This window comes from Platalea leucorodia (assembly GCF_965183815.1).
Source record: "Platalea leucorodia genome assembly, chromosome: W".
NCBI lineage: Eukaryota > Metazoa > Chordata > Aves > Pelecaniformes > Threskiornithidae > Platalea > Platalea leucorodia.
Window position 1 is genome coordinate 3,661,767 of NC_138859.1, and position 12,976 is coordinate 3,674,742.

Here is a 12,976-nt window from a genome sequence, read left to right on the forward strand (position 1 = left end):
CTGTAATACTTCGAATCTTGCATGGGTGAAAGGAGAAATAGCAATCGAGGGCTTTGCCGGAGGGTTGAAGGTGCCTCCTGAGCATCAGTCATGAGTACAGCGGGATGCTGGGGGACAAATGCTCCCTGGGACACGGGGATGGTGGTGATGGCAATGGCCACATCACCGGGACGGTGTCTGGGGATGTCACTCGGGGGGACCTTCTGGCAGAGACATTAGGGACGGCGGTGGGTGCAAGGGCTACATGCCCCATGGGACGTGGGTGCTCTCCCCTGAGCCGCCAAAGCCCCGGCGTTTGGATTTTTATTTAAGTCATTTGATTAATCTAGGATCTAGGCTGTGTTTGTTCACCGCATATGATTATTATCTAGTTTGCCCGATTCTTTGTTGCTCTTCAAATATTGTTTCTGCTTTAGAGGGTAATGAACATAAAGGCAAATATCCCACCTTTTCCCTCTTGAAATTTTATTAAGCTGCGTGTTTACCTTGGATGACAAGATGCAGCCCACAGAGTGAAAGGTTTTCCGGCCACACCTTAACCCCCTATCTTATTCTGCCACAATTGTCCACAAAGGGAACGAAAACATTTCTATTTATCCACAAGATTTAATTCCTTTTAAAAGACAAGGGATTCGTTTGTAGAACAGGTAAGTGTTTTCCGCCGGGCTCTGCAGGTGTAAATCTGTCGTGGAGCATTGCAGCATGGCCAAGCCCCGGCTGCGGACGGCTGTGGAGGAGGTGAATGTAATTCCAGCCCCAAATATTGCAAATTTTGGGCTGTGAGCCTTTTGCTTCTGGAATTAAGCAGGTCCCCCACCCCCAATATGCAATTTATATCCCCAATATGCAATATATATCCCCAGTGCAGCATCCTCACCTTTGCTTCACTTACCGCCTGTTTTGTTGCCAGCACAGAGGCCCCAATATTAGGAGTTTTGGTGGGAGGAGGAAAGCCAGGCTTTCTCCCTGTTTTCTTTTTCACCTGCTACGATTTGCACAGCAAAAGTCTGTCTGTCATTGCCTGGAGGAAACTCAACCCTCCAAAAACTGCTCAGAGATGCAGGTCTGCAACAGCCAGCACAGCCCAGATGCAACCACTGATCAATCAGATCCTCCACGTACATTAATCACCTTCATTTAAAATTCTCTATCATTTTATTTGCTTTAAAGCTTTGCCCTCTGTGATGTTTTTAGCAAGTGGTACATGAAGCGTGCAGTGATCAGTGCTCCTGGGGCTGCTTTGCAGAGGAGATGGACAGTCTCCTGGTGAAAGAGAGTGTGGTAGATAAATACTGCGGTAATTCCTCCTTTCACCAGCGCAAATAGAGGATGAGGAGGGCTGATGTGCTGTCGACACCCAGCAAAAAGCCGCTGGGCAGGGAAGGGTTGAAATATTGGTCATTTGCTAAATAATGCCCAGAGGTCGTTTGGGCTGGGAATGGGGAGACCTGTGGGAAAGGTGCAGAGAGCAAAAGGTGCCCCCATCTCTTGCCTATTGCAAAATCTGGGTGAAAATTGAGTAGGTGTTGGTGTCACAAATCAAATTACTTCCTTGGTCCCTCCTCTGAAGCCTGAGAGCTCCAGACCCTGGGTTAGATGATGCCCTGGTACTTTGCTTGCTATCTGGTGCCCAGGCATGGGGCTGCCTTGTGTTGAGGCAGATCTTGCAAAGGCATCTTGAAAGCTCCCCACGTCCTGCTCCAGGATTTTTGCCTATTAGTTAGTGTGAAAACCCCTGATGTTTCCACATTGCCTGTGCTGATGGAGACAAAGCTGTGGCTCTGGGGTGTAGTCCTGGGTCTGGGAGGTTTGGCTGGCTTTGGTGGTGACCATCGCCAGCTCCTCATTTAATTAGGCTGAGTGGCTGGCTCTTGAATTGAGATGGGAAACGACCCGAATCAGTCTGGATTCGGTACCTCTTCATGCTCATGTCATCAAATACATCACGTTTCTGGGGAGCAGGGAACTGAGCCCCCATGGTGGTTTTATATGGAAGCTTGGGGCTTCCCAGGGACCTGCTGCAGGAGCAGTGCAGGATTGGTGCCAACTCGTAGGTTGTCTCCGTTCCCTCTTTTCTAAAGGGCTGAAGGATAAAACCTGTAATAAAGAAGTACCGTTCTAGGGGGAAAAGTTGATGCAGGTAGCTGCTTGCTGGGGAACAGCATGGATATCCAGACTAAAACACTGGTATTTGGGAAAAACTCTGTTTCATCATGGAAACTTGCCTGGGAGCTGAGCAATCTGCATCGCCCTGCCTCGTACGTGACGATACCTAGCAGCAAACAAGTCTGATAGACGCTGGCAGAGCTCCCGGCCGCTGCAGCGCTCAGAGTCTAGAAAAAGGATTAATATTATCTAGCTGGTACAAAGGGAGCCCACGTTCTACTTGCTTCAGACTTGGTTGGGGGGGGGAACATCTGCACACGTTTGAGGGGAACATCTGGCGTTTGCTGCCGCCTCTGGGCTGCTCGGTCAGCCCCAGCCCTGCACCCAGGCTGGGGTGGGAGCTTCGCCCTGGCCCCGACCGAGCAGCAGAGCCGTTGGGACGATGTTTGTAAAGCATTTGGACATCCTTCTGCAGAGGAAGTTATTCTGGGTGTACCCCAGAGTTGCTCTGTCCTGTGTAAATCCTCCAAATCTCCACCCCAGAAGCCCGGGTGCTGCCGTCTCCCATGAGAAAGTGCCTACAAATGAATAATTGCTTCTCTAGAGCTCGGCTGGGGCGTTTTCCCGGTGAACCCAGCCATTCATTCTCAGGGGAGTGGCGAGGAGCCCTGGGTGCCCCCACCCAAGCTCTGTTTGCAGGGAGACTTGTGCTAATCCCTTTGCTTTCCGGTGCGGCGCGAGCAGGACCCCGTTGTGCCGCCTGGGTTGGGCGATTCACCGGCCGGTGGAAAAGTACCGTGGGAGGTTTTGCTGAACAGCCGATATCCCTGCTTTTACCTCCTCTGGGTAACATGGGGTCTCCAGGACGGGGTCCCTCTCTCCTCCTTTGCACTGTCACTGCTGAGAGCCCTGATTCAGCCTCACCACGCTCGGGTGATGCAAACTGTTAGACACAGAGGATATAAAATCATATTGCGTTGCAAACACAATCTTAAAATCTGGGAATATCTCCCTGGGAGGCTCAGGCTGGGCACCCGGGGCTCAATGGGGCTGTGCATGGCCAAGGGGAGACTGGCCTCGCTCTGATGTTACACCACCTCGAGTCTGAAAAAAACCCTGCTTTTCTGGAAATCTGGTTGCCCCAAAAGTCTCTGGATGAAAAGAGGAGCTGGGGAGACCATGCATGGCTGATATCTCTTAGAAACCCAAACCCTAGTGCTGGAAAAAGCCTGAAGTGGGAAAAAAATTGGGCAAACCCAACAGCTACAGCGCTGTGAGCATCCTCCCCCGCCGACTCTGCAGAGATCCCACCCCTGCTCCGGCACCGGCCGGTGGGAATGGGAATGTCCCGCTGCAGCCGGAGCCTCCCTTACGTCCTTGCTCTCCCTGCCAGCTTTCTGAGACGAGGGAAAGGCCAACTCCCCCGTGCAGCGTGGCCGGAGGCAGAGCTCAGACGCTGCAGCTCCCTTCTGCCCAGGAAGGGCATTGCCGGGGGGTCCCCAGTGAGGCTGTGGCAAGGGGACCACGGGTGACAGACGTGGTGCCCCTCTTTCCCCCCCCCTTTCCTATTTTGGGCTGGGGAACAAAACAACGAGCCTGAGTCCATCTCAGACGCCTGGTACCTGACGCCAAAATCCTTTTTCTTTGCCCTGTTTCCTTTTTCTTCCAAAACCAGAGCATTTCAACACGAAATCCACCCATATATGCTTCGCTCCTAACTCCTTTTCCTGTAAAAATACTTGTCTTATCTCTTGACTTTCCCTTCTGCGAGTGGGCCGCCATAAATTACCGCAGGCAGACGGCTTTGGAAGCACTTTCAGGGCTATTCGCTGCAGATTTCCCTCTGCCTTCGGCTGTTCTTAATAAATAGTGCCCAGACCATAACAGAAGAAAGAGGAGGAATGCGCCTTGGATTTTTGTGAGAGGCAGCAAAGGAGTTTCCCATGGGAACGCCAATCTGGAAAGCTGCATTTTGCCACATCTCCAAAGTACTTTTTTTTTTTTTTTTTCTACCCACCCCCCCCTTTCCTTTTCTTTCCCCATCAGCTGTCCATCGTGGTGAAAATCTGCCCCGATGACTGTGCCACCCGGCTTCTCCCGTGCTTCCCTGACCCCCCTTCGGCATCGCTGCTGCTGGGGTGGCTCAAGGGGGGAGGGAGCACCGGCTGGTCCAGCACCTCGAAATGGGCTGCGGGGCTCCCTGCCGCAGGATGGCCTTGCCACCGAGGCGCTAGCTGGGTTAGAAAGGGCTGAAGTGTTTCTGTGGATGACAAGAGCATCCAGAATAAGAACAGTAAATATTGAAAATCCTCAAGGGTTTTTAAGAGCTCTAAATCCTTGTGCTTTATAGCTTAGCTTGCCTCTCTCCTTGAGGAGCATCCGCACAGCCCAGAAGAGGCCTCCGAGTGCTCGTTGCTGCAAGGTTTTCTACACTTCCCTCCAAAACATCTTTGTAATAACTGGGTACCAAAACTGAGGGGAAACACTGGTCTGATACAGCCTGGCACTTTGGGTGTCCTTGCATTTTCCATCCCCTGTTTAGCTCCATGTAGCGAACTTGTTCCCACTGCTCTGGTTTGCAAATGTTGTGTAGGTCAAGTTGATGGTTTTTCTTGGCTCCAGTCCTGCGAGGCCTTGCCAAGTATGTGGTTTATTGCATGCAAATGTTAGTCAACAGCTACATTATCCAAAGGCAGCCTTTTTTCTTCCTTTTTTTTTTTTTTTTTTAGCTTTAAATAAATGATTTGGCACAAACAAGTGTAAATGTTATGTCAGCATTAGACACTATTTAATCTTGATGGATATGTTAGCGGTGGAGCGTGACACTAATTGACAGCCATTAAATGATGCTTTCTGTTTCCAGTTGCGTACAAACAGGAGTTCTGCTTTGTTAAGGCTGATTAAAACTCCACATCTCCATAGTTAGTGTGGGATTTTTCTTTTCTGCATTAATCAAAGGGATATTTATCACCGGGAAAGCCTGCCATGTCGTTCCCCTTGTTCTGATGAATGCTTTAACACTCTCAGATGATTTGGTTATCCAAACGGTACAGCCCTTTTTTTGTCCTTGTGCTTTGTGCTTGGAAAAAAAAGAAAAAACCAACTGGAAGTCTATCTTCTGTCCATAAAGAAACCACTTGAGGGTTGCAGAGAAAAGGGTTGGGAAGGAGAGGAGGGACGGCAGGGGTGAGTCAGCCGAGATGTTTCTCCACGGCTGCGAAGGAGCTGGAGCTGCTGCCTGCATCCCTGCCTCCAACCGGCACCGATGTCAGACCCAGAACCTGCTTTGGCAGATGCCCACACTGCAAAAAACCTGCACTTTACTGTGCCTGCGTTGCAGCAAACTTTGGCGTGCAACAGCTTTTTAGTCTGGGTTACGAATAAGGCAGATCCTGTAAGCAGGACCACGCTGCTGGCAGGATTAGTGCAGGGGGAGGAGATCCGAGTTCCAGCCCTGGCTGCAGGGACCGCTGCTTGTCCCTGCGTGTGACAAACGGTCACCCACGTACCAGAGCCGCTGTTCCCTTCCACGAAATCGCTGGGTGAAGGCGGTGGAGCCTGGCGAGCTGCGTCTGCCTGAGGATTTGGCTGGTGAGGATCCAGCACCAGCCTCCTAAGGCAATAGGAGCTCCCCCGAGATCTCATTTTGCCATCTTGATCCCTGTTTTGGCTTTTGGGGTTTTTTTATTTTTCTTTTAAAGCTACTAGAACACAAAATTAAGCTGGGAGTAATGGTAGTTTTTGCAACTCACTTTCAGTTTGGGAAAGTTGCTGCTGCCAACAGCAGAGGGGAGGGAATGTGTGCACGGGCAGGCTGGGACCCAAGGTCGGTCCCTCTCTGCCTCTGTACGAGGGGGAAATATTCACACTGACGGCTCCCAGGATGAATTCTTCTTCTTATGGTCCTACAGAGACCAACGCTGCCCCTGATTGCGCTGATGTGGTTGCAGGACTGGAAGGCAGGGGCAGAAATAAAAACTGGGACCAGTGCTTATACTGCAAAACTCTGGAGGCCACTGGGATCGTGCTTAAATTGTGGGGTTGTAGGTAATTTGGGGGTGATAAAGAAAGTACTTCGCTATATAAGCTCTTACTTTTGAGAAATAATCACCTGTTTCATGCTCAGTAAATGGGATTAGAGGATGCTGAGTAGTACTCTATACCTGGCTGGATGAGTAACGGAGCAACATTTGGTGCTGAGCACCTAGAAATAGCGATGAGCAGTGATTTACCACCTGCAAAACCTTGTGAGCTGGTGCTTGTGATAATTCATTGCACAAAACTCACCGGAGCGCAGTCTCTGCAACAGGCGTTTGTGTGAGAAGCCGGTGCTCGTGGCACAGCCGCGGTCATTTCGTGGCAGAAACAGTGAATAAAAGAAAACCCAAACCCAGGGCAAAAAACCCACAGAGGCAGCTTGTTTTTAATAAAGACTCTGCGCTCTTTATTCCAAAGGACAATGCACATCAGATAAAATAGTATCAAAAAATATGTACAAAAATAGCGACTATTTGCACTGGACTTGCTCTATACCAGCAAAGTTAAGTAGGAGCAGTTGGGTGTTGAAGCAACAAGGATATTTTACTGGTTGTAAACCATGAGCGGGGAAAAAAAAGTAGCTATGACACAAACTTTTTCCCAAAGAAGCATCCAAGAAGTTCAGTTTATATCTAATTTTCCCAGCCCAATTCAGTTCTTCCCAGCATAACGTGCCTGTCCCTGCTGCTCCTCCGCTGTCTACGCAAAGGACACACCGTGATCCCTATTCAGGGCAGCTCCGGGATGGTCAGAGCTGCTAATCCAGTGTATTTAGTGCAAATATAGCGTCTCTGCATGGATTGAAGCAGCATCCCAAGGGTCCCGGTGAGCCCATGGGATTTTGGCAGGACTTTCTCCCCCTGGAGATGCCATCAGGAGGGATGTGTGCCCTGCAGGGGCTTGGCTTCGAGGCCATAAGGCTTTTTTTTTGTTGTTGTTCCAAGCAACGGATAAGCAAAGTGCAAAGTGGATAAGCAGCAGGGCTGGGTTTGAAACACATTGCAACAGTGCAGGGGAGATGATGGCCTTCTGGCCCGAACGCTGGCTGCGAGAGAACAGGCTGGGGGATACGCGGCATCTGAGAGCAGGAGCTGTAAGAAAAATGTTATCTCAAGATATAAGGGGTTACTTTCAGACAATTAGAAGGCAACAGGTTGTCCTCCAAATTGGGCAAACAGCTTTGATAGCAAGAATATCTGCCACAAAGGGTTTCAGTTTGCATGTTCTCCTCTCCCTGCCCGCCCTTCCCCTGAGTTTTTCCTCATCCACATACCCCCAGCAGCTTCGTCTTTGCTATGTCTGTGAGCTTGCAAGATCTGGACCTGTTTGCGAGGCAAAAGATCAGTTTCCAAATAATCTTGTTAAAAGGGACAGATCTTAGCAGTTACTTAACATTACCTAATTGTCTGTATTTCCCTGCTGCAGGAGGGAATTGGACTGCTGTGATTTTTAAGGCTTTTTCAGAAAGAACAGACACCACAGAAACATTCCTGGAGGTTCACAGGCAAGAAACCTCCATGTACTTGTGTTTTAGAAGATTAAATTTGTCCCAGCAGAGCTATGCTGATTTACACTAGCTGAGAAACAGCAGTTCAGGCCTTTCCTCTCTTGGAAATCTCATTTATTTCTACACTTTCTCCCATAGACTTAATGGCATCTAAAGTTTTAAGTATGATTAGTTGCAACAAAAATAAATCTCTGCTACTCTGCTAGTGCAAATAGTTGTTGGCTCCCTAAAAAGTCACTTGTAAAGATACCATCCTCTCGCTGCCCTGATGCCTTGGCGCTGGGAATTGAGCTGATTTCACTTGCAAACAGGGAGTTTGCTGCTTTGAAAGCTGACGGAAAGCGTTGAATTCTTTGAGCTGTTGCTATTTTAAATAGCTTATATGGGAATGTTCAAACAGTGTCAACACCCGGATATGCAAAACTCATCTGTCATTGCGCTATTGTCCGTGTTCCCGAGGCTTTCTGGTTTGGCTTCTCAAGGCACCGGCAGCGGCAGTTGGCATGTCGGCCGTCGAAGGGCAGAGGGACGGGTTTGGGTGGGGGTAAGCTGGCACGGCTCCATCCCGGCCAGGGCGGCCGCCTTCGCTCATGTCCCGGCTGCAGCTCCGTGGCCGTCAGGCACTTCGGGTTGTTGTTGCTCGTGGCAGAAAGGGGTTTAATTCTCCCCAAAAGCGCGTTGCCCCAGGTGGAGGTTGTGGTGCTGCCTGACAGCACACAGAAATCTTGGGGGAGCTCTAAGTCCCCTCTAGGACCATTAGCAATTATAACATCAATGGCAGAAATAAAAATTTTTTGCCTTTTCTTTTTTTTAAGCTTAATTTTTAGATCATACAACAGCTGGTGGCCCAAGTGGCCGAGCTGGGGCTGTACCAGTGCCAGCCCAGGATCAGCAGTTTGCTCTTTGCCTGCTTGATCTCAGCAAGGGGCAAAGGCTTCAGCGGGGCGCAGGCGATTTAGGAGGGGCAGAGAGGGGCGATCGCTGCCTCCAGGGCTGGACTGCCCCTGGCTTTCTGCCCCTGAAAGAGCCTGCAATATTTTACAGCTGCAGATCGACCCCAGAGCAGTGCTGTCAAGCGTGCTGAATTACATGTTTTAAAATCTTGGGCTTTTTTTGTTTGGTTTTTTTTTACTGTTAGCAACGAGAGAGGCTTGTGCGGCAGCTAGAAGATGCTGATCATGACTGCGAATAGGGTCTCCCTCCCCTAATTAGCACTAGAAAGAGCAACGCAGTATTAAAAAAAAAAAAAAACAAACATTTTAAGAGAAAAGGCTGCTTTCCGCTTAAAAAAGCGGTTACCACCACGAAGGACTCCAGCCGTTCAAGTAGTAGAGGCAAGGCAGGTACTGCCAGCCGCCCCGCAGCGCGAGCAGCGATGCTCCGGGGAGCTCGGCCGCTTTCTGCCCGGCCAGACGCGTGTCCAGTCTGCTGATTTCGGAGGCGACCTGTTTCCTCTTGGTTTTATACCTCCTGTTTTGGAACCAGATTTTCACCTGGGTCTCGGTGAGCTGCAGGTTTTTGGCCAGGTGGGCTCGCTCGGGGGCCGACAGGTATTTTTGGTGGCTGAATTTCCGCTCCAGTTCGATGACTTGGGTGTGGGAGAACGCCGCCCGCGAGCGCTTCGCCTGCTTCGGGGGGCACTGGGCGATGGGCAGGGGTCGCAGCGGGGGGTCACAGTCTGACAGGTAGGTCTCTGCCGTGGCATCTGCGGGAGGAAAGAGCTGAGAATAACCCGCTTGGAAGTTGCCCTAATCACTTGCTTTTTCCCTTCCAGAGAGCAAAATATTCATATTATCTTGGAAATACTTTCATTTAATGGCACGAACACCATCTTAAAGTAATATAGGGAGTTTTCTCTTCCTAAATCACACTTTCTTAATTCATATAAGCGTGCATTCAATATAAACATACATTCAAGGGACTAAAATAATACAGAAAGGGATGTTTTGCAATGCTAGTGGAGATCCGCCTTGAACCTCAAGATACGTTGTTACGTACATTATAGCATCGACAGCTCTTGAGATTTTTATTGCAGAATTCATACTATTAGGCACTTCTTTGAAACCTCCTCGCTGCCGTGCCAATGAAAAATCCTGATTCCCCAAAGAAAACAAATTTTTATCCTCAAGCTACAGAGGATAGCTCAGAAATGGGACATCAGCGCAGCTTAAAGCAGACTGCAGTTAGAAAGCATTGAAAATAAATGCCTCCCTTTTCCCTTTCATGACTCCAAGGCAATGCCAAGAAATTTGGGGACATATTTTTAAACCTTCAGGCCTGGGTTTAGACATATAGCCGCAGACCTGGCCTCGGATCACAGCTCCAAAGCAGCATCTCAGTGTTTGCCGCCGACTTATTTCTTGTGGCACCGGTGGGTCGCCTGAGCCGCGACCCAGAAAGGTGCTGAGCTCCCTGCGAAGTGTCACTTCTAACTGTTAAAACTTCTTAAGTCAGTTTATTTATGCAGCTAGTTCCTTTTTATGTATTACCCAGCTTGGGATGGAAATAGGCCAATTTTTTTTTTCCTTTAGTTATTTCTTAGTATATTTTCTTAAGATGTGAACATAACGCTCAAGATGGAAACAATGGGCTTAATTCCCAGCTTGTGTAAATCATGGTTGTCTCTGAAATCCCTGGAGCTGCGCTGATTTACACTAGCCACTTTCTGAGAGATTTGGTACGGCTTTTAACGATTTTCGTAATAATCAGTCTGGCGGCTGTTTCTGAACTTGCTTTTATGTAGAAGCTTCTTTTAATAGAATTGAAACGTAAAGCCAAAATTCCCCTGGCAAGGGCTCCCTTAGCAAGCAAGAGCTGGTCGCTAGAGAGTTCAAAATTGCTTTTTTGGCTGTTGCAGCTCAGCCCAGGACTGCTTGAGCAAGGAAAGGCTGAGTCCCCTCCCGCAGCCCCGGCCGTGCTGCAATGAGAGAGGCACTGATCGAAAAAATTTGTTTCTGAGTGTGATTTTCGGTATGTTGCTTCTGCAGCGAAGCGTTATTGCCTGCAACGAATTTAGCAGTTGCATGCTAGAAAGAGGTGCTGGTAGCGTTGTATCAGGAGGAGCAGGATCGTTATTAATGAACCACGCGATGTGCGGCGGTACGGGCAGGAGGACACTGCCGAGCACGCGGGAAAGCTGAGCCCTGTTGCAAAAGGCACAAATTCAACACGAGGACTTTCAAAATATCCCTGGAGCAGAGGCACCGAGGAGCTCGGCTGCGGTGGCATCACCGCGCTGACGGCGGCGTGAAGGAGGGGCACAAACGGCCTCTCTGAGCGGGCAGCCCCGAGGTGCCCTTGCTGAGGACCTTCTGCATTAAAAGGGAACTTTATTTCCCAAGATATCGCAGAAATCCATCGACTGGGCTTTATTTAAACAGAGTTTTAGGCAGATTCAGTCCTTTGAGTTATTTGAAGTGACTGGCAAAAGGTTTGCACGCAGTTATTATTTCTCTTACTTTCTCACTGCTAAAGCGCAGATACTCCCTGGTATTTAAAGCAGAGCTTATTTGGCTCTGGGGTGCTCGAGGCAGCCAGGTCTGGATCCTGCCCCTTGGTTGACCCAAGCGTAGCCATTGCTGATCCACTCCCCGGCCAGCGGGCTCAGCCAGGAGCTTCCACCCCCTTACCTGCGTCCGCCTCGTGGGGTGTCCCTCGGGCTTGGGCTGGGGGTGCTCCTGGGGGATGAGGGCTCCCGGGGGGGTGCCCTGGGGCAGCCCCCAAGGCCGAGCTGACCTCGCTCCCCTCCTCCGTGGCCGCCCCCGGCTCCCCGTCCTCCGGGCTGCCAAACCCTCCGCTCTTGTCCCGCTCTGGCTGCGCTCCTCGCTCTGCCCCATCCCAGAGGATGTCTTGGATGAGGAAGGATGTCCGGGGCCTGGAGGGGACGGCCATGGTCTGCTGGGCTGCCGTCGGGGTCCAGCTCATCCCTGCTGGGGTGCTGCTGGGTGCTCTCTGCCTCCTTCCGGGGAGCACCCCGGCATTCATCCTCCTCTTCCTCTCCCTGCCCAGAGGCATGCTGGCTTCCCACCCTCCCGGCTCTGCATTTATACGGCAGGCAGCCAAGCCTCCCGGGCCTGATTGGAGATCCCTGGCAGGAGTCTACGCCCTTCGGTTGTATCTTGGCTCCCGCGGGTTTTCTGGCTGCTTGCTTCTCCCTCTTGCTCAGGACGTCCTTCCTCACGGATCCATGGGGTCACAGCCAAACCTCAGCTTCCTCCTTTGCCCCCCCGTTGCTCTTTTGCTGGCAAATCACCTCCGAGCTTTTACGGTGAGAGAAGGATGCCTAAGTGAATTCATCCTTTTTGGGATCAAAATGCTCCCAGGGTGGGGGTTTTGGCGAGAGGAGGGGGGAGCAGCATCGCTGCCTCGGAGGGATGCTCTGCAAGGGGACAGCTTCTGCATCCCCTGCCCCAGCCCCAGCGAGCCGGTGCTCTGCTTACTCCTGGTTATGGAAATGATTTATGTCCCGGGGTAATCCCTAGAGCTCTTTGGGGAAATGCTCTTTTCAGGGGGGAAAGTGAAGAAAAAGGATTGGGGTGGGGTTTTTTTTGTATTTTGAGGGTTTTGAGGGTTTTCTTCAAAACTTTCTACTCTAATGCATTTTCAGTTTGTTGAAAAACAGGGGAAAAATGTCAAAGACATTTTCATCAGCTTTGAAAAGCTGCTTTAACGAGGGCTTTAAAATGAAAGTTAAGATGTAACAGACAGGGAGAGCAGCTCCAGAGGCAAATGCTTGCACAGAAAGGGGCAGAGGGTTCACATGAAAATTTAAGCCTAAACCTCAGACTAATTCCTCGACCAGCTGTGGAATGGGACAGCATTTATTTAAGAAGCCTTAGTGCCTTTATACACCATCCTGCAAGGCCCTGTGTTCAAAGGCACCCGAAAGGAGCAAAACCTTCCTGATTCCAAGAAAAACCATGAGTGGAGCTCTCTGTTATAACAGATTTTTTTTTTTTGGAGTATCCACTTTATTTGTAGTTGTTCTTCTAGATTTTCTGTTTGGAAAACAACTCCCCGCTCACCACACAAACAGCAGCGAACCCCCCTCGCCCAGATGTGAGCAGCACGTGATTAAAAAATCACCTTGCCCCATCATAAGGCAAAGCAATCTGGGGGGGAACCCCTGTGGGAGCGGGACTTGGCTCCGCGGATGCAGATGGGCAGCATCCCTGGGAACTGCGGGCACCCTCTGAGCAACGTATATAAACGATTCTATGATTCCATATATACAGTGACCCCCCCTATAGCCCTGTTGTCTGCAGACTTCATTTGCTGTTGGGATAATGTAGCACTGATCACCCCTTCTGTTCCTAAAGCCTTCAC

General features: G+C 50.2%; 1 protein-coding gene across 1 annotated transcript; it reads right to left on the reverse strand.

Annotated features, from left to right (window-relative positions):
• Positions 1–8,946: 8,946 nt before the first annotated feature.
• LOC309601706 (homeobox protein Nkx-3.1-like) lies at positions 8,947–11,542 on the reverse strand (the record flags this gene model as incomplete). The annotated part of the gene is made up of 2 exons (XM_082334872.1): positions 8,947–9,356; positions 11,281–11,542. 2 exons carry the CDS (start codon positions 11,540–11,542, stop codon positions 8,947–8,949), a joined length of 672 nt encoding a protein of 223 aa, XP_082190998.1.
• Positions 11,543–12,976: the final 1,434 nt, after the last annotated feature.